Below are 24,591 nucleotides of genomic sequence, written 5' to 3'. Positions count from 1 at the left end.
ATTGCCGTGGAAATTTCCACGGCAATTCCGCAACGTGTGCACATAGCCTCAAGGTGCTCAAAACCACATTCAAGAAGTTCAGTAACCCTTCAGGTGCTTCACAGGAAATAATGGAATGTGGAAAGAAAAAATGAACATTTGACTTTTTTTCACAAAAATTTTGGTTTAGAGTTAGACCCAATTTTTTTTATTTTCACAAGAAAAGAAAAGTAACAGGAAAAGATAGATGCCAAAGTTTGTTGTGCAATTTCTCCAGAGTATGCCAATACCCCAGATGTGGGGAAAAAACACTGTTTGGGTGCATGGCATGGCTTGAAAGGGAAGGAGTGCTGTTTGACTTTTTGAATGCAAGATTGGTTGGAATCAAGAGTGGACTCCATGTCACGTTTGGAGAGCCCCTGATGTGTCTAAACCCCCACAACTGACCCCATTTTGTATACTAGACCCCTCTAGTAACTTATGTAGATGTGTGGTGCTTCACAGAAGTTTATAACGTAGTAACGTACAGCCATGAAAATAAAAAAATCTAATTTTTTCCACAAAAATTATCTTTTAGCCACAATTTATTTTATTTTCACAAGGGTAACAAGAGAAAATGGACCTCAAAACTTGTGCATTTTCTCATGAGTAGGCTGTGCTCGGAATGGAAGGAGTGACATTTTGGAATGTATACTTTGATGGAATGGTCTGCAGGAGTCATGTTGTGTTTGCAGAGCCCCTGATGTGCCTAAATAGTAATTGAGATCTTTCAGACTGGAAAAGGTTATAAAGCCATTTCTAAAGCTATGGGACTCCAGTAAACCACAGTGAAAGCCATTATCCACAAATGTTGAAAACATGGAACAGTTGAACCTTCCCAGGAGTGGCTGAACAAAATCACCCCAAGAGCACTGATCCAATAGACCATAGAAGAACTCACAATAACATCCAAAGAACTGCAGGCCTCACTTGCCTCAGTTATGGTCAGTGTTCTTCACCATAAGAAAGAGACAGGGCAAAAATGGCCTGCATGGCATCTATCGTAAAAGTAACACAGCATTTCAGAAAAGGAACATCATACCAACAGTAATATATGGTGGTGGTAGTAAGATGGCCTGGGGCAGTTTTGCTTCTTCAGGACCTGGAAGACTTGCTGTGGTAAATAGAACCATGAATTCTGCTGTCTACCAAAAAATCCAAAAGGGGAATGTCAGCAGGACAATGTCCAAAACTCACAAGCAAGTCTACCTCTGAATGACTTAAAAAAACGAAATTAAGACTTGAGTGGCCTAGTGAAAGTCCTGACTTAATCTAATTGAGATGCGGTGGCATGACCTTAAAAAGCCGGTTCATGCTCGGAAACTTTCCAATGTGGCTGAATTGCAAATCAAATGTTTGATTGCAGTTGTTGCTGCTAAGGGTAGCCCAACTAGTTATTACATTTAGGGGGCAATCACTTTTTCACACAGGGCCCTGTAAGTTTACTTGTGTTATCTTTGTCTAGTATTTAAATTGGTTTGGTGATCTGAAACATTTAAGAGTGAAAAACATGCAAAAGAATAGGAAATGAGGAAGGGGGCAAACACTTTTTCACACCACTGTAAAACATCAACACTCTAATATTGCTGAAGTTCTGGCTTGTTCGCTAACCCCTTGTGAAGAACCAGGCTCCAAAATGTCATCATTTCTACTGAGGTTTTGTGGCAAAAATTGCTGGGCATATAAATTAGACTCGACCACCATGAGGTTTACAAAATCCTCACAGTAAAAGACTTTGAAAAAGTCTATTTCTGTGAGGCCAGTGTTGTCACATTGGATTCCTGATTGTGCCACAAAATCAGGAATCTGTGGCTCATAGTCTTTTGGAGGTGAGGTCCTTACGGGGTCAGTAATGGTGGGCGCTGGTTCATTTTCTGTCCAGTGGAGGAAGATGATGAGTCAGAAAAATAAAGGAAGGTGTGCTCCTCTCCCTCACTGTCAGTGTCAGAGGCAAGAAATGCGTATGCCTCCTCCACTAAATACCGTGTATGGGACGAGCGGGATGACATTTTTTCAAGCATACGGAGAATATATGTGTACCAAATTTTGTGTGTGTGTGCTTGGCGTAAACTTTTTTTATTCTAATACTATAAATTAATCTAAATTATTTTTCTTTATTCTTTTTTCACACAAAATAAAACAGCTGGAGGCCAATCATTGATGTGTCTCTGATCAGCGTTCAACGGCTGTAGGACAGACGCACAGATCTGATTATTTTTTTCTGCACTCAGGGTGTGTGCACACGTCCGGATTTCTTGCAGAAATTTCCTGAAGAAAACCGGAAATTTTCTGCAAGAAATCCGCATATTTTTTTTTGCGTTTTTTTTTTCCGTTTTTTTAGCATTCTGCAAGCGTAATTAGCTTGCAGAATGCTAAAGTTTTCCAAGCGATCTGTAGCATTGCTTGGAAAACTGACTGACAGGTTGGTCACACTTGTCAAACATAGCGTTTGACAAGTGTGACCATCTTTTTACTATAGATGCAGCCTATGCAGCATCTATAGTAAAAGATAGAATGTTTAAAAATAATAAAAAAAATAAAAAAAATGGTTATACTCACCTGCAGGCGTCCGTTCCTATAAATGCCGGTGTGGTTCAGGACCTTCCATGATGTCGCGGTCACGTGAGCGGTCACATGACCGGTTTCGACCAATCACAAGACCGTGACGTCATCGCAGGTCCTTCACCGCACACCAGCTATAGAAACCGAAGCGGCAGCATGCAGCTGAGAGGCGGGAATACATCAAAGGTGAGTATATGACTATTTTTTATTTTAATTCTTTTTTTTTGACCAATTATATGGTGCCCAGTCCGTGGAGGAGAGTCTCCTCTCCTCCACCCTGGGTACCAACCGCACATAATCTGCTTACTTCCCGCATGGTGTGCACAGCCCCGTGTGGGAAGTAAGCAGATCAATGCACTCCTAGGTGTGCGGAATCCCCTGCAATTCCGCATTTTAATGAACATGTTGCTTTTTTTTCCGCGATGCGATTTTTTCGTGGAAAAAAAGGCTACATTTGCACAAAAAATGCGGAATACACTGAAAATAATGGGAGGCATATGTTAGCGTTTTTATCACGTTTTTATAGCGAAAAAACGCGAAAAAAACCAGAAAAATACTGAACGTGTGCACATGGCCTCACTCTGACTCCCTTCAGTAAAATATACTGTAGTAGATGACAATTACTATGGTATATTTTTACTGTCCCTAATCTATCAACTAATCTAAATTTTGTTTTATTTATTTTTCTTTGCTATCTGACATTAACTCAATTTTGTAAAAAAATACTGTAGTAGATGACAATTACTACAGTATATTTTATTGCCCCTAACCTACTTCTTTCAAATAATCTAACTATTTTTTCCTCGATTCTTTTTTCACAAAAAAAAAACATCCAGAGGCTGGTTAGTGATATTCATCACCGACCAGCACTCCATGGCTGTACGACAGGGGATATAAAAAAAAATAGACAGGATAAAAAATGTCCTTGCCAAAAGCAAGTGCCGGTGCTAGTCAGTGTAGTCAGTGTTGTGCGCCTGATCAGCGGCTCAGCGGCTGTAGGATACACACACGGAGTGGTGCAAAGTGTGGGGGGAAGATGTAGCTAGAGAAAAAAAAGTCCCGGAAATCAGCAAGCACGAGTGTGGATCAATGATTTGTGACACTGATCAACGCTTGTCGGCTGCAGGACACATGCACGGAGGTGGTACAAAGGGGGGAGGAATAGACGGGGACAATATGCAAAGTGAATGAATAAAAGAGAAATCTAAATTAAATGAATATTTAGTGTGACCTCCTTTTGCCTTCAAAATAGCATCAAAGTATCTATTCTCCCCTGTATACTTAGGCTATGTTCACACCAGATGTTTTTGCTGCGTTTTTTTCTGCAGGAAAACCTGCTCTGTTGGCAGAAAATAAGCAGCCTAAAAACAAAAGTTTTTGCTGCTTTTTTAGGTCTGTTTTTCAGAATCCCAAAGTTCATGTTTCTGTGGTGGAAGCACAGCTGAACACAAGTCAACAATGCAAGACATATGTTCATGAAAAAATACATATACAAATGTAACAGCAGGAGGAAGTGAATTGGTTAGGAATAGTTTACCTAAGGGTACCGTCTCACAGTGGCACTTTGGTCGCTACGACGGCACGATCCGTGACGTTCCAGCGATATACATACGATCTCGCTGTGTCTGACACGCTACTGCGATCAGGGACCCCGCTGAGAATCGTACGTCGTAGCAGATCGTTTAAAACTTTATTTCGTCGCTGGATCACCCGCTGTCATCGCTGGATCGGTGTGTGTGAAACCGATCCAGCGATGTGTTCGCTTGTAACCAGGGTAAACATCGGGTTACTAAGCGCAGGGCCGCGCTTAGTAACCCGATGTTTACCCTGGTTACCATTGTAAATGTAAAAAAACCAAAAACACTACATACTCACATTCCGGTGACTGTCACGTCCCTCGCCGTCAGCTTCCCACACTGACTGTGAGCGCCGGCCGTAAAGTAAAAGCAGAGCACAGCGGTGACGTCACCGCTGTGCTGTGCTTTACGGCCGGCACTGACACAGTCAGTGCGGGAAGCTGACGGCGGGGGACATGACAGTCACCGGAATGTGAGTATGTAGTGTTTTTGGTTTTTTTACATTTACAATGGTAACCAGGGTAAACATCGGGTTACTAAGCGCGGCCCTGCGCTTAGTAACCCGATGTTTACCCTGGTTACCCGGGGACTTCGGCATCGTTGGTCGCTGGAGAGCTGTCTGTGTGACAGCTCTCCAGCGACCACACAACGACTTACCAACGATCACAGCCAGGTCGTATCGCTGGTCGTGATCGTTGGTAAATCGTTTAGTGTAACGGTACCCTAAGGGTACTGTCACACTCTGCAACTTTCCAACGATCACGACCAGCGATACGACCTGGCCGTGATCGTTGGAAAGTCGTTGTGTGGTCGCTGGAGAGCTCTCACACAGACCGCTCTCCAGCGACCAACGATGCCGAAGGCCCCGGGTAACCAGGGTAAACATCGGGTTACTAAGCGCAGGGCCGCGCTTAGTAACCCGATGTTTACCCTGGTTACCATCGTAAAAGTAAAAAAAAACAAACAGTACATACTCACATTCCGGTGTCCGTCAGGTCCCTTGCAGTCTGCTTCCCGTTCTGACTGAGTGCCGCCGTAAAGTGAAAGCAGATCACAGCAGTGACGTCACCGCTGTGCTCTGCTCTTACATTCCGGCCGGCAGTCAGTCAGAGCGGGAAGCAGACTGCAAGGGACCTGACGGACACCGGAATGTGAGTATGTACGGTTTGTTTTTTTTTACTTTTACGATGGTAACCAGGGTAAACATCGGGTTACTAAGCGCGGCCCTGCGCTTAGTAACCCGATGTTTACCCTGGTTACAAGCGAACGCATCGTTGGATCGGTGTCACACACACCGATCCAACGATGACAGCGGGAGATCCAGCGACGAAAGAAAGTTCCAAACGATCTGCTACGACGTACGATTCTCAGCAGGGTCCCTGATCGCTGCTGCGTGTCAGACACAGCGATATCGTATGGATATCGCTGGAACGTCACGGATCGTACTGTCGTAGCGACAAAAGTGCCACTGTGTGACAGTACCCTAAGACACTGGCAGTGCACTGATTTTGTAGGACACTGATTACTTCCACATTTTGATCTGGCATTGAGTTGCTCAGGCATTGTTCAATTTCACACCTTGGTTGACCACAAGCATTGTTCAATCTCGCATCTTGGTCGGCCAATGTTTACTTTTCTACACATCACTAATTTAATTAAACTGTACTAATCCACACTGTCATCTCAGGTGACCAAGATAAGATGGTAAATTTGCAAAAAACATAAAAATATACTGTTGTCCTTGCCTTTTATTTCACTAAAATCGCCGCAAAACCTGATACCTGTGTTTTCTTGCAGCTTTGTTTCAGCGTTTTTTCACCACTCATTACTTTCAATGGGTAAAAAATGTGCAGAAAAAAATGCTGAAAGAAGTGACATGCTCTATTGTGCAAAAAAAGAAGCAAAGCGCAAAATACTGAGGGCAAAAAACCCAAGCTGTGCGCATGAGATTTCTGAAATCTCATAGACTTTGCTGGTACTGTAAAACACAGTTGAAAATTTCCATTTAAAAAATATGCTGAAAAAAAGCCTAGTGTGAACATAGCCTAATACACAGGTTTTTAACTCTATCATGACCAAAGGGATTTTCATTTTTGTGTTTTCATTTTCTGCTCCCCTCTTTCCCAGAGCCATAACTTTTTAATTTTTTGGTCAATATGGCCATGTGAGGGCTTGTGTTTTTCAGGACGAGTTGTACCTTTGAACAACACTATTGGTTTTAACATATCATGTACTGGAAAATGGTGTCTCTGTGATGTTTTGTGTATTGTAGGCTTTCTTCTGGCGACTCGATCGTGCAGCCCTTTTTCTTCAAGTGCCTCCTTATTGTGCAACTTGATACAGCCACACTGCTAATTTTCAGAGAGTCCTGTATTTCAGCTGTTATTTGTGGGTTTTTCTTTGCATCCCGAATAGTTATGAGCGAGTCTACGTGTTGCTCAGGTTTTCCCGAGCATTCTCAGGTGGTCTCCGAGTATTTGTTAGCTGTTCAGAGATTTAGTTTTTGTTGACGCAGCTGAATGATTTACGGCTGCTAGCCAGCCTGAGTACATGTGGGGGTTGCCTGGTTGCTAGGGAATCCCCACATGTAATCAAGCTGTCTATCAGCTGTAAATCATGTAGCTGAGGCAATGAAAACTAAATCTCCGAGCAGTTACAAATACTCAGAGGCCACCCGAGCGTGCTCGGGAAAATCCGAGCAACGAGTATACTCGCTCATCACTAATCCCGAACAATTTTCCTGGCAGTTGTGGATTAAATTTTTGTTGGTCTACCTGATCGTGGTTTTGTTTTTACAGAGCCCCTGATTTTCCATTTGTTAATCACAATTTGAACGCTGCTGACTGGCATTATCAATTCCTTGGCTATCTTTTTGTATCCCTTTACTGTTTTATACAGTTCAATTACCTTTTCCCGTAGATCCGTTGACAATTCTTTTGCTTTCCCCATGACTCACAATCCAGAAACCATCAGTGGCTGGATGAAAGATGCAAGAGTCTGTCTGGATTCCAGAAACTCACTCAGCTTTTATGCACACAACCCCATTTGTGTCAACTTCTGTGCATGTTATCAGGCCAAAATCACCAAGGTATGTGAACTTTTGATCAGGGTCATTTGGATGTTTTGGGTTGTCATTATGTTTTAAAAAGTGAAAACACAGTAGGTTGACAATGAATGACTTCACTCAACCACTAACCGTGAGTGGAGAAAAAGTTTTGGTGATATCATTCATATTGTCACAGACGTGGTTTGTTGAACCACTGTGCCACGGACCATGGAGATCCTGGAGGGGCGTGACTAAGCAAACACCTGACTATTCACTAGAGCCTCTGATGGTGAGGTTAGACTTGGCTCCCGATGAACGCCAGGTGCCACTCCCGGACAGACCAACGGACGCGCAGCAGCTGGACCCAGAGGACAGACTGGAGGGAGCAGCTGGCAGAGTTTGTATGAGAATGCAGCAGACAATTAACATCAGAGTGCAGCAGACCGTTTGCATCAGAGTGCAGTAGACAGAGTTCACATCAGAGTGCAGGAGACAGAGTTTGTATCAGAGTGCAGCAGGCAGCGTTTGTATCAGAGTGCAACAGTCAGTGTTTGTATCAGAGTGCAGCAGGCAGGATCTGCAGTAGAGTGCAGCAGGCAGGATCTGCAGTAGAGTGCAGCAGGCTGGATCTGCAGTAGAGTGCAGCAGGCTGGATCTGCAGTAGAGTGCAGCAGGCAGGATCTGCAGTAGAGTGCAGCAGGGATTGGTATGCAACCTTACACAACTTAGACTGCGACGCAGGAAGGTTGCTCATGCAACTCTCCAGTGGGGAGGAAGCAATATATACATAATGTTCCACAGCTATTGGCTGGGGAGGAAATAGCAAGTGCACGTGCTGACCCTTTAAGAGGGCGGGAGTGCACGCGCGCATGCCCTAAGGACATGGCTAGAGAACCGACTGGAAGCATGCAGAGCATGGGGAAGGGAAGAGACACGCCAGAGACGCTGCCTGTTAGAGCAGGACTCCAGCGTGGTGCTAACACATATTCTCTGAAAAAAAGGCCATAAAAATTCTGCTGGGTATGTAAACTTTTCAGAACAACTGTATATATAAATATATTATTATTATTATTATTATTATTATTATTATTGGATTTTTTTTAAAATATATATTTTTAAATTTTTTTTTCACTTTTTTTTTTTTTACTTAGTCCCACTATATGACTTTCAGTTTTTGCAGTATGATCAATATTATAAAGCAGTCAGTGCTTCAGACACAAGACTATGCACATGGTCAAACAAGCTTGCTATCGCCTGGTGACTCGGATGTCGCCATGATAACATTGCGTCACCATGGCAACAATTGGCCCGCTGTGACGATGTTGCTGGGGCGCCGATCGGAGGGCAGAAGAAACCTCCCACTGCATGCCTTCTAAATGCTGCAACCTATATCATTTGCAGCATTTAGAGGTTTAAACTGCTGGCTCTGCTCCTGGCAGTGAGTGGCGGGTGTCAGCTGTCATGTCAGCTGAACACCCAGCGTCGATCACACTCACAGCCTCTGTGCACGCAAAATCGCCAGGACGTATCCAAGGTCGGTAGGTATCTACCAACCAGGACGTATGGGTGTGTCCAAGGTTGTGAAGGGGTTAACTGTGCACTAAACTCTTTGCTACACCAAGTGTGCACTGAATCCTTCTCATTTGAATATCAACTAAAAGTTATTTTCTTAGACACTGCATTGTAATAGGGGTTAAGTTCCCTACAACACTGTGTAGCCTTAAAATTCATTTTGAGGGTGACGGACTCCTAATTGTAGAAAATCCCTCTAATGGTAGCGCTGGTTTGCAGCTTTACCTAGAAAACCGTTTGGCCACTAAAATATATCTCTTTTGCTGTGGAGAGACCAGGCAGCATGCTGTCCAATACTATTGTGCATGTGTCCTGCTGTTTAAAGAAGGATATGGGCATAACTGCTGAGTGTCGGAGAGTTGCACACCTTTGATGGAATATTGATCAACTCCTACGCCGTTCCACTCTGCAGCAGCCAAGGCTTAGAGGGAACACTGCCATTATAGTGGGCCTAAAGGCTGCATTTTTATAGGTCCTCATCAGTGAGAAGCATACAGTATTTAGTGGGTAGTGAGTGAGCATTAGAGCATTGTGTGGAGAGCACTATTGGGTAGCTCACATTTTGTTATGGCAAAATGGGCTTAAAGGGAAACTGTCAGCTAGAGTTACCCTTAGGGGAAAGACAGATGGGTGTATTTCTCGTGCCAGGATCGCAATGCAATCCTTGGACGGCCTGTAGGCACTCCTGACCTGAGTGTGACAACTGCATAGAAATATATAATGCTGTCACACTCAGGTCTACACTGTAATGCGATCCTCACACGAAAAATACGTCCATCTGTTTGCCACCTTAGAAGGTATTAGGGGTGCTTTATCAGGCTCCAAAGACTGTTTTTAATAAATCTTATGTTATACCTAAATGCCACATGTGTATATTTAAGAACAATGTTAAATCCTCCTTGCCCACAGTGGTGTTACTTACTTGCAATAGCCTTCTTAGGCTATTAATATCAGCCCATAGCTGTCTGCATAGCCATTTCTGGTTATTATAGGGGAACTCTACATCATTTTTGGGTGGGGGGGGGTCTCCATTTTAATAGCCAGTAAAGGCTAAGTATACAGTATACAGCTGTGAGTTGATATTAATAGCCTGGGAAGCTCCATTGGTATTACCCCCTTCCCAGGCTACCAGGCTATAAACATTTGCCCCCAGCTGTAGGCTTTCCCTCTGCTGGTTAAGAAAATTATGCTGGAGCCCACGCCATTTTTTTCAGAAAAATAATCTTTTAATAATTAAATACATGTACAGTAAGCTGCACAAACACTGTACTAATTGTATATGTCACTGACATCTGTATATCTATTCTATATGTATATACTGTATGTAATCCATCTCTTCTATCCTGTCGGCTCCGGCTGTGATTTTACAGTATGTGGCTGCTGAATTGCCGGCTTTTCTTCTTTCTATCTATCTATGTAATATACAGGTGCTTCTTGCAAAATTAGAATATCATCAAAAAGTTAACTTAATTCAGTTCTTCAGTGCAAAAAGTGAAACTCATATATTACATAGTTATTACAAAAAGAGTGATCTATTTCAAGTGTTTATTTTTGTTAATGTTGATGATTATGGCTTACAGCCAATGAAAACCCAAAAGTTATCTCAGTAAATTAGAATAATTAACAAAAACACCTGCAAAGGCTTCCTAAGCATTTAAAATGGTCCCTTAGTCTTTTTCAGTAGGCTCCACAATCATGAGGAAGACTGCTGACTTGACAGATGTCCAGAAAGAAGTCATTGACACACTCCACAAGGAGGGTAAGCCACAAAAGCTCATTGCTAAAGAAGCTAGCTGTTAAGCTAGCTATATACAAGCATATTAATAGAAAGTTAAGTGGAAGTAAAAAGTGTGGTAGAAAAGGGTGCACAAGCAACCCGGATAACCGCAGCCTTGAAAGGATTGTTAAGAAAAGGCCATTCAAAAATGTGGGGGAGATTCACAAGGAGTGGACTGCTGTTGAGGTCATCGCCTCAAGAGCCACCACACACATAGGTATCCAGGATATGGGCTACAAGTGTCACATTCCTTGTGTCAAGCCACTCATGACCAATAGACAACGCCAGAAGCGTCTTACCTGGGCCAAGTAGAAAAAGAACTGGACTGTTGCTCAGTAGTCCAAGGTGTTGTTTTCAGATTAAAGTAAATTTTGCATTTCATTTGGAAATCAAGGTTCCCAGAGTCTGGAGGAAGAATGGAGAGACACACAATACAAGCTGCTTGAGGTTTACTGTGAAGTTTCCACAATCCGTGATAGTTTGGGGAGCTATGTCATCTGCTGATGTAGGTCCACTGTGTTTTATCAAGACCAAAGTCGGCGCAGCCGTCTACTAGGAAATTTTAGAGCACTCCATGGTTACCTCTGCCAACAAGCTTTTTGGAGATGTAAATTTCATTCTCCAGCAGGACTTGGCACCTGTCCACACTGCCAAAAGTAACAATGCCTGGTTTAAAAACAACAGTATCACTGTGGTTGATTGGCCAGCAAACTAGCCTGACCTTAACCCCATAGAGAATCTATGGGGTATTGCTAAGAAGAAGATGAGAGACCCCAGACCCAACAAAGCAGAAGAGCTGAAGGCTGCTATCAAAGCAACCTGGGCTTCCATAACATCTCAGCAGTGCCATAGGCTGATTGCCTCCATGCCACGCCACATTGATGCAGTAATTGATGCAGAAGGCGCCCCGACCAAGTATTGAGTGCATTTACTGAACATACATTTCAGTAGGTCAACATTTCAGATATTAATTTCTAATTTACTGAGATAATGACTTTTGGGTTTTCATTGGCTGTAAGCATCAACACTTGAAATAGATCACTCTGTTTGTAATGACTCTATATAAGAAGGCGGCGGCTCCGTACCATGAGAAAGGGAAGCCACCTCGGGCACGACCAGCTGCTGCTCCCCGACAAATGCTCCAGCTTCTCCGGGGGGTTCGTGGCCGGGGGCGGCGCTGTGGTTGGCGCAGGAGGCGGCGGATACCTGCACGTCCTGTCCTCCCCCGGCCCGGTGCACCATCCCCCGCACGGACTGTGCGCTCCGGAGCAGCAAGCAGCGGCCAGCTTCATCTACTCCACCCCGCATGGACCCGCCGCCAGAGCCGGCCTACTGCAGCCTGCACTGGGGCGCCCTCCGGCGAAGCGACGATTAGAACTTGGAGATGGAAGTCAACAGTATCTTTATGAAGGATTAAAAACACCAAAAGGCAAAGGAAGAGCCACTGTATTCTGTCCCGACAGCCCAAAAACTCCAAAATCACCTCTGGAAAAAACAAGATATGACACCTCACTTTTTTTTCTTTTTTTTTTTTAACATTTACACTGGTAACCAGGGTAAACATCGGGTTACTAAGTGCGGCCCTGCGCTTAGTAACCCGATATTTACCCTGGTTACCAGTGGTTGAATCGTCCGCATCCCGCAGTTAATGCAGCAAAAGGTACCGGTACGGCTTATATTTTTACAACGTACAGTACTATGTCTTACTTTCGGGGGTGCGTCTTACATTAGCCGACCCCGCTAAAACCCCCACTACGTCTTACTATCGGGGGTGTCTTACTATCGGGGAAACACGGTAGTGATGAGTGAACGTGCTCGGTTAACATGTTATCCCAGAACTCATGGGTGTTACCCAGGCATCTGGAAGTGCTAGCACTGTATATTATGTTTGAGTCCCTGCAGCTGCATGTTTTGCCGCTGTTAGACAGCTACAACACATGTGGGGATTGGTAATAGCCTGTCTAACACGTTATCTGAGCATGTTCGCTCATCACTACTCGTAACCAAACACTTTGTCCCACAGAAAGTCCCATCACCGAGATCTAGATCAGCATTTTCTAAACCCAGTCCTCATGGCCCCCCCAACACGTCATATTTTCAGGATTTCCTTAGTGTTGCACAGGTGAGGGAACCTTCAGTCATTTCTACTGCCTTGATGATACTTCCATCACATGTGTGTAAGGGGGTTACTGTTATGGTTCTCAATGGCAAGAGAACATAGCCCAGCATACATAGGAACTAGCTCTTGGAAGGATGGAAACTTAAACTGACCATGAACTAAACCTGCCGCACAACTAACAGTAGCCGGGTAGCGTAGCCTGCGTTTTATCCCTAGACGCCCAGCGCCGGCCGGAGGACTAACTAATCCTGGCAGAGGAAAATATAGTCCTGGCTCACCTCTAGAGAAATTTCCCCGAAAGGCAGACAGAGGCCCCCACATATATTGGCGGTGATTTAAGATGAAAATGACAAACGTAGTATGAAAATAGGTTTAGCAAAATCGAGGTCCGCTTACTAGATAGCAGGAAGACAGAAAGGGTACTTTCATGGTCAGCTGAAAACCCTATCAATACACCATCCTGAAATTACTTTAAGACTCTAGTATTAACTCATAACATCAGAGTGGCAATTTCAGATCACAAGAGCTTTCCAGACACAGAAACGAAACTGCAGCTGTGAACTGGAACAAAATGCAAAAAACAAACAAGGACAAAAGTCCGACTTAGCTGGAAGTTGTCTGGTAGCAGGAACATGCACAGAAAGGCTTCTGATTACAATGTTGACCGGCATGGAAGTGACAGAGGAGCAAGGTTAAATAGCGACTCCCACATCCTGATGGGAACAGGTGAACAGAGGGGATGATGCACACAAGTTCAATTCCACCAGTGGCCACCGGGGGAGCCCAAAATCCAATTTCACAACAGGTTACCTTCTCTGCTCCATGCCTGGAACCACTTAGCTGTGCAGCAGGTTTCCCTGGGACAGACTTAGAGGTCGGGACAGGAAGGAAGCCGGGCTGAGAGAGAAAAGAGGCGCGCTTTCCAGGGCAAGAGCAGCGTGCACAGCAGAGAGAGCAGCGTGCACAGCAGAGAGAGCGGAGTGTGCAGCAGAGAGAGCAACGTGTGCAGCAGACAGAACAGAACGCAACTGCACTCTGGGGAGGAGAGAGCTCCCGGTCGGAGGACAGAGACAGGAAGATTGTCCAGAAAGACTGCATCTTGTGAGTACGTGAAAGCAGACTCTGCTGTGACTGGAGAGGTGCGCCCTGACGCTCGTGCAAAGACATTGACATGTGCAAAGACAGTGACCCGTGCAGAGACAGTGGCCCCTAGCACCCACTGAATTAGTGCAGAGCCCCTGATTCCTGTTGGGAGACCCAATAATAGACTGAGCATCATTCTCCCGAGATAGGCTGCACTGTTGAGGCAGAAGACTCAGAGCACAGGGGACCCCGTTTGCCTAGCATCCCCTCTGCTCACCACAGTAACCCCTCAAACCCCAGGTTGCGGGTTCCCAGAGACTACACAACTCACGGATAACAGAGGGACGACGTTGGAGAAGACGACCCTACAAGCAAGTCCTCATCAAACTGATAAGTTTTTTTTTCCCAAGAACTTCCGTTTACTTCTATTATACCGCTTCCCATATATTTTGCACCGTTATTTCTGCAGTCTATATTCTACTGTTTTCTCCCTGTGAGGAGAATATCGCCCCTGTTAATAAACCCCCCTCAACAGTTGCTCTGTCTGTTCCGTGGTGACATAGTCTACCTTGCACGCTATTACATGTGCAATACTAAGGAAACCCTGAAAACATGATCTGTTGTAGGCCGTGAGGACTGGAGTTTGGGAATCACTGATCTAGATAAAAAGCCAGTCGCAAGATGGACTTCCTTACAGATCATTATTTTTACTATAAACAATCAAGCCCCATAAGTGAACTAAAAATGAAAGTAAAACATGATTAAAAAAAGTTAAAACAATATTTGATAAAAAAAATCTTCAAAAAATCTTTAAATCACCCTATTTTTCCAATCTGAAAAAAACAAAACAAATAAAAATGATCATCTGTAAAAGTCTGATCTATTAAAATCTAGCATTAATTGACCTATGAGCTAAATGCAGAAAACAATAAAAAAAAGATAAACTCTAGAACTAACATTTTCTTCACCATACCTTCTCCAAAAAGTGCAATCAAATCATTCCCCAAAATTATACTAAAGATCAATATGCAAAAAAGAAGTTATCATACACCTCCATAAACAGCACAATGAACGCCGTTTACACAAAACTCCAAAAATGTAATGACAGAATTGCATTTTTTTTTCAACATTTCAACCCACCTTGAATTATTGTTCCCGTTTTTCACTACATTGTATGCAGGGCTGCCACCAGGAATTTCGGGGCCCCATACTGGCAACATTTTTGGGGCCCCTTGAGACTCTGCCTAGGCTCCACCCCAGCTCTGCCTCCAACCTTCTACAGTCCCACCGCCCACTCATAGAAAAACTCTACATCTGCACCACGCCCTCACCAATCACACATTATCAGTTCCCATCTAACACCATATCACATACATAGCCATCAGCTTTTGTTTTGTCTAAAAAAAATTTTAAGCTGCCACCACGACTAGGTAGACTATTTTGTCCGGGCCCTACTCTTTTTAGGTATATTTATATTTATGTTTCTTTAAGGGAATGTGTTACATACAATTTTTAATACGAACAATTACACCACATACAAGGGAGAATTACCACCACACCATGGCCAGACCACATATTACCATCACATAGTGACCGAATAATACCACATACAAGGGACAAATACGGCCACATCATGGCCGGACCACATATTACAACCATATAGTGACCGAATACTAAAATACTGATCATTAATAAAAAAAATACTAATTTTACCATAAGCACCATTATACACAGGATCTTGCCATGTGAACTTTGCCATTGCCATGGTTTTTTAAGAAGCATTTTTTAATACATTTTTGGATTCAAAGAAGCTGGAATACATCTCCTTTTTCTTATCAGTACTACACGTGTGACTGCACGAGTTCCGTGCAAGCCGTATGCCGCTGTGGGTGAGCTGGTTCATTCTTTTTTCTTTGTTTTATTATACACAGGAGCTTTGTATATCGTGCACAGTGTATAGTGTTGTTACAGTGGCATTGCTTTCCTCACGGGGAGAGTGATACCATGCTTGGAAGCGAGGAAGGATCCCTTTAACAGGTGACCAGCACATACAAAACTGTTCTGACTCCAGGCCAGAAGGGGGAGCTCTGAACCCGGTTTAATATATATTCTTGCCTGGGGAGGAGTTAGTCAGTCTGTCGGAGGGAGAGACAGAGAGAGGGAGTCTGAGAGGAAAGCTGGGGCCCTGCAGCCACGTGGTGCTGCAGCTCCAGGAAGGAAAGAGAAAAAGAGCAGTCTGTAGGAGACTGAAAGGGGAAAAGAAGCACAGGAGAAGTAAAGAGCTGGAGAGAAGCTGCGACAGAGCTTCCTCCATAATGAAGCGCAGAATTCCAATAGCCGGAAGACCTAGGTTGTGGAGGTAACTCTATGCCCCACTGCAGAAACCGGCAGACAGGAGATTGCAGATCGCCTGTCCACCATTAACACCCGAAGGCACAGTAACAGATAGAGCCCGGAGTCATCTGAGAGATCCCTGTAAAAAGGCTCAAGTTACCTGTCATGCAGGTAGTGTCCTATGTTATGAACTGGTGGCCTAGGAGCAGCATGGACGAGCTCTGGAGTAGGTGGCCTCTATACTGACCGCAGACCCTGAACTTAACACATCAACTAGAAGTAGCTTGGGATGTTCCTGTCACTCCACTACACCTAAAGAAAGAAACAGGAATACTATCTTGCCTCAGAGAAAATTCCAAAAGGAAAGGCAGCCCCCCACAAATATTGACTGTGAGAGGAGAGGGAAATTACAAACGCAGACTGAAAACAGAATTTAGCAAAGGAGGCCACGCTACCTAGAAAGAAAAGACAGGAAAGAGTACTGTGCGGTCAGTATAAAAAATACTACAAAATCCACCACAGAGAATAAAAAAATCTCCACACCTAACTATAGGCATGGAGGGTAACTCTGTGACTCCAGAGCTTCCAACTTGGCTGAGTAAATCTTAACACAGACAAATCTGGACAAGAAAAAACATAGCAATTCACAGAACTATTAAGACCACCGCATGTGGACTGCAAAAACAGAGCCAGGACTTATCTTTGATGATTTGGACAATCCAGAAGGAGAAACCAAGCAGAGATGTGGATCCCTAGAAAACAATGGACAACTGGCACTCAATAAAGGAAGGAGCCAGACTAAATAGCGCCGTCCAAAGTGGAAGCAGCTGATGACTGTTGTGAAGGACAAACAGCAGCACTACCACTTATAACCACCGGAGGGAGCCTAAGAGCAGAACCCACAACAGAATTCACAACAGTACCCCCCCCCCCCTTGAGGAGGGGTCACCGAACCCTCACCAGAGCCCCCAGGCCGATCCGGACGAGCCAAATGGAAGGCACGAACCAAATCGTCAGCATGAACATCGGAGGCAACAACCCAAGAATTATCCTCCTGGCCATAACCCTTCCACTTGACAAGATACTGAAGCCTCCGTCTAGAAAAACGAGAATCCAAGATCTTCTCCACAACATACTCCAACTCCCCATCAATCAACACCGGGGCAGGAGGATCAACAGAGGGAACAACGGGCACCACATATTTCCGCAACAAAGATCTATGAAAAACATTATGGATGGAAAAAAAGGCTGGAAGGGCCAAACGAAAAGACACTGGATTGATAATCTCAGAAATCCTATAAGGACCAATAAACCGAGGCTTGAACTTCGGGGAAGAAACCTTCATAGGAACATGACGAGAAGACAACCAGACCAAATCCCCAACCCGAAGCCGGGAACCCACACGCCGACGACGGTTGGCAAAACGCTGAGCCTCCTCCTGAGACAACACCAAATTGTCCACAACATGAGCCCAAATCTGCTGCAACCTGTCAACCACAGAGTCCACCCCAGGACAATCAGAAGACTCAACCTGCCCTGAAGAAAAACGAGGATGAAACCCAGAATTACAAAAGAATGGGTGACACCAAGGTAGCAGAAATAGCCCGATTATTAAGGGCAAACTCGGCCAATGGCAAGAAAGCCAATCATCCTGATCGGCAGACACAAAGCATCTCAAATAAGTTTCCAAAGTCTGGTTAGTTCGCTCGGTTTGGCCGTTTGTCTGAGGATGAAATGCGGAAGAAAAAGACAAATCAATGCCCAGCTTAGCACAAAAGGACCGAGAAAACCTAGAAACAAACTGGGAACCTCTATCGGACACAATATTCTCCGGAATGCCATGCAAACGAACCACATGCTGAAAAAACAACGGAACCAACTCAGAAGAGGATGGCAACTTAGGCAAAGGTACCAAATGAACCATCTTAGAAAACCGGTCACAGACCACCCAGATAACAGACATCCTCTGGGAAACAGGAAGATCCGAAATAAAATCCATAGAAATATGCGTCCAAGGCCTCTCAGGGACCGGCAAAGGCAAAAGCAACCCACTGGCGTGGGAGCAGCAAGGTTTGGCCCGCGCACAAGTCCCACAGGACTGCACAAAAGAACGCACATCCCGTGACAAAGAAGGCCACCAAAAGGACCTACTAACCAAATCTCTGGTACCAAATATCCCAGGATGGCCAGCCAACACAGAACAGTGAACCTCAGAAATCACTTTACTAGTCCATCTGTCAGGAACAAACTGTTTCCCCGCTGGACAGCGATCAGGTTTATCAGCCTGAAACTCCTGAAGAGCCCGTCGCAAATCAGGGGAGATGGCAGAAAGAATCACCCCCTCCTTAAGAATACCAACCGGCTCAAGAATCCCAGGGGAATCAGGCAAGAAACTCCTAGAGAGGGCATCAGCCTTAACATTCTTAGAACCTGGAAGATACAAGACAACAAAATCAAAACGGGAGAAAAACAGGGACCATCGGGCCTGTCTAGGATTCAGCCGTTTGGCAGACTAGAGGTAAATCAGATTCTTATGATCGGTCAAGACCACAATACGGTGCTTGGCCCCCTCAAGCCAATGTCGCCACTCCTCAAATGCCCACTTCATAGCCAACAACTCACGATTGCCGACATCATAATTGCGTTCCGCAGGCGAAAACGTTCGAGAAAAGAAGGCACACGGTTTCATCAAGGAACCATCAGAATTCCTCTGAGACAAAACGGCCCCTGCCCCAATCTCAGAAGCATCAACCTCAACCTGAAAAGGAAGAGAAACATCCGGCTGACGCAACACAGGGGCAGAAGTAAATCGGCGCTTAAGCTCCTGAAAGGCAGAAACGGCCTCAGAGGACCAATTAGCTACATCAGCGCCCTTCCTCGTCAAATCGGTCAGGGGTTTAACCACACTGGAGAAGTTGGCAATGAAACGGCGATAAAAATTAGCAAAGCCCAAAAATTTCTGAAGGCTCTTCACGGATGTGGGCTGGATCCAATCATGAATGACCTGAACCTTAGCCGGATCCATTTCTATAGATGATGGAGAAAAAATGAAGCCCAAAAAAGAAACCTTCTGTACACCAAAGAGGCACTTAGACCCCTTCACAAACAAGGCATTGTCACGAAGGACCTGAAATACCATCCTAACTTGTTTCACATGAGACTCCCAATCATCTGAAAAAATCAAAATATCATCCAAATATACAATCATGAATTTATCAAGATAATTCCGAAAAATATCATGCATGAAGGACTGAAACACAGATGGGGCATTAGAGAGTCCGAATGGCATCACAAGATACTCAAAATGGCCCTCGGGCGTATTAAACGCAGTTTTCCATTCGTCACCCTGCTTAATACGAACCAGATTATATGCCCCTCGAAGGTCAATCTTAGTAAACCAACTAGCCCCCTTAATTCTGGCAAACAAATCAGAAAGCAAAGGCAAAGGGTATTGGAATTTGACCGTGATCTTATTCAAGAGGCGATAATCAATACAGGGTCTCAAGGAGCCATCCTTGGCAACAAAAAAAAAACCTGCTCCTAATGGAGAAGAAGATGGCCGAATATGCCCCTTCTCCAAAGACTCCCTTACATAGATCCGCATGGCGGCATGTTCAGGCACAGACAGGTTGAAAAGTCGGCCCTTAGGAAACTTACAGCCTGGAATCAAATCAATAGCACAATCACAGTCCCTATGCGGTGGAAGGGAACTGGACTTGGGCTCATCGAAAACATCCTGGAAATCTGACAGAAACTCGGGAATTTCAGAAGAGGGGGAGGAGGAAATTGACATCAGAGGAACGTCATCGTGAACCCCCTGACAACCCCAACTAGTCACAGACATAGATTTCCAATCCAACACCGGATTATGTACCTGTAACCATGGAAACCCCAGCACAACAGCATCATGCAAATTATGTAACACCAGGAAGCGACAATCTTCCTGATGGGCTGGCGCCATGCACATGGTTAACTGTGTCCAAAACTGAGGTTTATTTTTAGCCAATGGTGTAGCATCAATCCCCCTCAAAGGGATAGGACTCCGCAAAGGCTGTAAGGAAAAACCACAACATCTGGCAAATTCTAAGTCCATTAAATTTAAAGCGGCGCCTGAATCCACAAATGCCATGACAGAGAATGACGATTATGAGCAGATCAGGGTCACAGATAACAGAAATTTAGGTTGTACAGTACTGATAGTAACGGAATTAGCGATTCTCTTGGCACGCTTAGGGCAATCAGAAATAACATGAGCAGAATCGCCGCAGTAAAAGCACAACCTATTCTGACGTCTGAATCCTTGGCGTTCCGCTCTAGACACAATCCTATCAATAACCCAAGCGCCTGAAAAAAGGTGTCTACATTAAGCAAGGCCGGATTCCCAGATTCCAGGGAAAATGCCCAATCCTGCGGGTCACCACGCAACAGAGAAATGACAATTTTTACCTGCTGGATGGGATCACCAGAGGAATGGGGCTTAAGAGCAAAAAACAGTTTACAGTTATTCTTAAAGCTCAAAAATTTGGACCTGTCCCTGAAGAACAGATCGGGGGTAGGAATTCTAGGCTCTAAAACAGGAGTCTGCACGATATAATCAGAAATACCCTGTACTCTAGCAGAAAGTTGATCCACCCGAGAAGCAAGTCCCTGAATATCCATGTCTACGCCTAACTCCTGAGCCACCCAGAAGTGAAGAGGGGAAAAAAAACACAACAGAGTACAGAAAAAAAAATGGCTCAGCACTTTCTTTCCCTTCTTTTGAGATGCGGTTAACTCATTGTTGGCCAGTTGTACTGTTATGAACTGGTGGCCTAGGAGCAGCATGGACGAGCTCTGGAGTAGGTGGCCTCTATACTGACCGCAGACCCTGAACTTAACACATCAACTAGAAGTAGCCGTGGGATGTTCCTGTTACTCCCTAGACACCTCGTCACGACCGGAGGACTAATTACACCTAAAGAAAGAAACAGGAATACTATCTTGCCTCAGAGAGAATTCCCAAAGGAAAGGCAGCCCCCCACAAATATTGACTGTGAGAGGAGAGGGAAATTACAAACGCAGACTGAAAACAGAATTTAGCAAAGGAGGCCACGCTACCTAGAAAGAAAAGACAGGAAAGAGTACTGTGCGGTCAGTATAAAAAATACTACAAAATCCACCACAGAGAATACAAAAATCTCCACACCTAACTATAGGCATGGAGGGTAACTCTGTGACTCCAGAGCATCCAACTTGGCTGAGTAAATCTTAACACAGACAAAGCTGGACAAGAAAAAACAGCAATTCACAGAACTATTAAGTCCACCGCATGTGGACTGCAAAAACAGAGCCAGGACTTATTTTTGATGATTTGGACAATCCAGAAGGAGAAACCAAGCAGAGATGTGGATCCCTAGAAAACAATGGACAACTGGCACTCAATAAAGGAAGGAGCCAGACTAAATAGCGCCGTCCAAAGTGGAAGCAGCTGATGACTGTTGTGAAGGACAAACAGCAGCACTACCACTTATAACCACCGGAGGGAGCCTAAGAGCAGAACCCACAACAGAATTCACAACAGTCCTACCAACAAGGGGGACAGAGAGAACGTGAGGACCTTATGAGGCCTAAGGCAGCAAAGGACTGTGGCTGCCTTATACCAGTAAAGAGATAAAGAGACTGCAACCTTGTGTCCTCTAGTTCTTTCTACACCATCTACCATCTGCCCCTACTACACAGAAGCCCTGGGGACCCCAGCTTCACCTGTGGGAAGCCATACCATCCTTTCTGCAGTGCCATCACTCCCCAGAGGACCCCTTTAAGCAGCATTGGTCACCTCTGACCGAATACCACAGGTGGTGTCACGAGCATTCTTATTCCTAAAACCCCTTTAAAGACCTTTCCTTTAATTTGGATGCCCAGGGCCACGGACCAAGTTGCTGCCACCATGACCACCCCTTTAACGACGACCAGACCCGGTACCGAGTAACCCTTAGGTCCTAGCGGGGCACTCCATACACGTAATAGTGATCACCGGTGACATATAATGGAGCTCTGTATATAGTGTCAGTGTACAGGTAATACAGAGATTACCAGTGACATTATATATGGGAGCTCTGTATAGTGTCAGTGTACAGATAATACAGTGATCACCAATGACATTATACACAGGAGCTCTGCATATATTGTACAGGTAATACAGTGATCACCAGTGATATTATACACAGGAGCTCTGTATATAGTGTCAGTGTACAGGTAATATACAGTGATCACCAGTGACATTATACACAGGACCTCTGTATATAATATACAGTGTATAGTGTCAGTGTACAGGTAACACACTGACTTACCGGTGACGTCTCTAGTTAAAGTCCTTCATCTTCGCTATTCATCTTCATTCAGTGCACACTGCCATCATTTCATCCAGCCAGGACTCGTCTCTGCAGAAAATAAAATAGTTATCTAGAGCACATTCCCCAATTTTTACACAACCTCTACACTATGCCAGATGAAGAATAAAAGCTACCGTGACGCCCTGCACAGTGGCATGACTTCTCGCTCAGACTGAAAACAGTATCCTCAAAAATAATATCCTTTAATTAGCCCCTACAGCAATAATATCCCACATTATGGACTCCACATTTTATCCCATTCTGGACCCCATGTGTCCTCCCATTCTGCCTCATGTCTCTCCATACTTCCCCCATGTCTCCTCATATTGCCCTCATAGTCAATCATCCATAATAGTATAATGTACCCCATAGCTTAAATAAACACAGCTGGACTCCAATGAAGGAGTAGAACCATCTCAAGGAAATGGACAGCATGTGACTTAAATATGAGTGTCTAAGCAAAGGGTCTGAATACTTATGACCATGTAATTTTTCTGTTTTTCTTTTTTATTAAATTTGCAAAAATGTCTATGCAGCGCCCCAGAGTCCTGGTCGTTGCAGTACTGTGGCTCCGCCACTAAGGGGAGCTATGGTACGTCTGATGGCACTGAAGGAGTTCATCTGATCAGGTATCACAGACACCAATACATTTCACAGTCGGGCCTCCGGGGGGAGCTAAGGGTTCTATTCACTAGGCCACTCCCCACCATAGTGGGTAAACTGGGGGTCAGGCAGGAAGTTAGATGAGAAAGCTGACTGGGTTGGAACCAGGCAACACCTTGTGGCAGAGGGTGTTGTGGGGGAAGATACAGTAGGGTCTCTGTCAGGGGTGGGATCCTGACAGAGGCTTGGCAACTTGAACGAACGTATCGGGACCGTGCCTGCTCAGGATAGCAGCGGTGCCCAAGGAAGGACTAGAAGCGAGATAGATTGTGCTGAGTGAGAAACGAGATCAAAGCAGAGGAGAATATACCAGTAGGAGTCGTGCTGTAAGACCGAGGCAACATCCTACTGAGGCGCACTACCGGTGGCCGGAACGCCGAGGGAGTATTATAACATTCAGCTTCAAGCAATACTCTAAACAGCGGCAGGACAGTCAGTCTAAGGTGGGCTGTCTAACTTAAATCACCTATGCAGTCTTGGGGGGCAACTTGTGGAGAGGGGCGACTCTAGGGTCCCGGAAGAGCTCCGAGCCTACCCGTCAAACGGGTGCCGTCCCAACCAGAACATCAGGGAGGGACGGAGGATTAGCAGAACATCATCTAATCGAGTTGTGAGGGAACTTAAGAAACAGACACAACAGTTGTGGGGACTTTCTGTAAGCACAGCAAGGAAGGACCGCAACACATAGCGCTAGAAGGAAGGCACAGATTTCCACCTGTGAAGAGTACTCTGGAGGTGCCATTGGACCGGCCGGACTTGCGCAGCCTGGTGAACCGTATTCTGGACTGAGGACCCTGAGATCTTCAGTAAAGAGGTAAAGAGACTGCAACCTGGTGTCCTCGTTATTTACTGCACTGCACCACTATCATCATCTATTCACATCATTCACTGTGCGCCCCTCGGCAGGGTCACGGACCGAGGCCTAGCCACCGTGACAACCCCAGAGCAGAGACTCAGAGGCCCGGTACCGGGTACCCCTCGGCCCTGCGGCAGTGGGGGCGCTTCAAACTTGGCATCACGAACAGGATCTACTTAAGCCTGAAGAATCAGGTCATGTGTGCCTTGGAACTGTGATTTATTGTGCTTGGACTGTACTTTATTGCAAAGACTGTGTGCTGCGCCATTTACCGCCAAAATCCGCCGCCATTACAGTGCTGAGGAGAGCGCCGGAGAAGAAGAGGGGCGTGGAGTGGGCGTAGGCAAGCTGGAGAGCGCAAAAGACAATGGCCGCCCAGTCTAAATATTTCTGCACTGTGAGGACGTGTCCGTCAGCAGCGGAGATCCGCCTCCTGATCCTCAATGGGGGGCGGAGATCGAGAAAACGACACCGCCCACGAAGGAGAGAGCGGGAAAAAGACCAGGAAGTGACCCACGTGGAGGACGCTATGGCCAGCAGCTCCGAACCCGACAGTGGGGTTGAAGTGGAAGTCTCCCCCAACTACCCGGATGAGCACAGCAGCCCGTTCTCC

The 24,591-nt window shown here is 45.2% G+C and overlaps 1 protein-coding gene across 5 annotated transcripts in view; it reads left to right on the top strand.

Moving 5' to 3' along the window:
* Positions 1–24,591, top strand: part of S1PR4 (sphingosine-1-phosphate receptor 4) — a 75,322-nt gene that overhangs the window by 26,173 nt on the left and 24,558 nt on the right. Inside the window, exons 1-2 of one of the 5 annotated variants that reach the window (XM_077270748.1) lie at positions 2,703–2,766; positions 7,121–7,245. The exons of 1 other annotated variant lie outside the window; for it this stretch is intronic. In XM_077270748.1, the coding sequence (XP_077126863.1) occupies positions 7,145–7,245 (101 nt within the window). In that variant the 5' untranslated portion in view covers positions 2,703–2,766; positions 7,121–7,144. Of the gene's footprint in view, positions 1–2,702; positions 2,767–7,076; positions 7,246–24,591 lie in introns of those variants that run through there. 3 more of the 5 variants (XM_077270739.1, XM_077270720.1, XM_077270729.1) reach the window with 3 other exon arrangements.

Source organism: Ranitomeya variabilis, chromosome 1 (assembly GCF_051348905.1).
Source record: "Ranitomeya variabilis isolate aRanVar5 chromosome 1, aRanVar5.hap1, whole genome shotgun sequence".
Classification (NCBI taxonomy): Eukaryota; Metazoa; Chordata; class Amphibia; order Anura; family Dendrobatidae; genus Ranitomeya; species Ranitomeya variabilis.
Note: the sequence above shows the minus strand (reverse complement) of the source record. Positions and strands in the feature narration are given on the sequence as shown.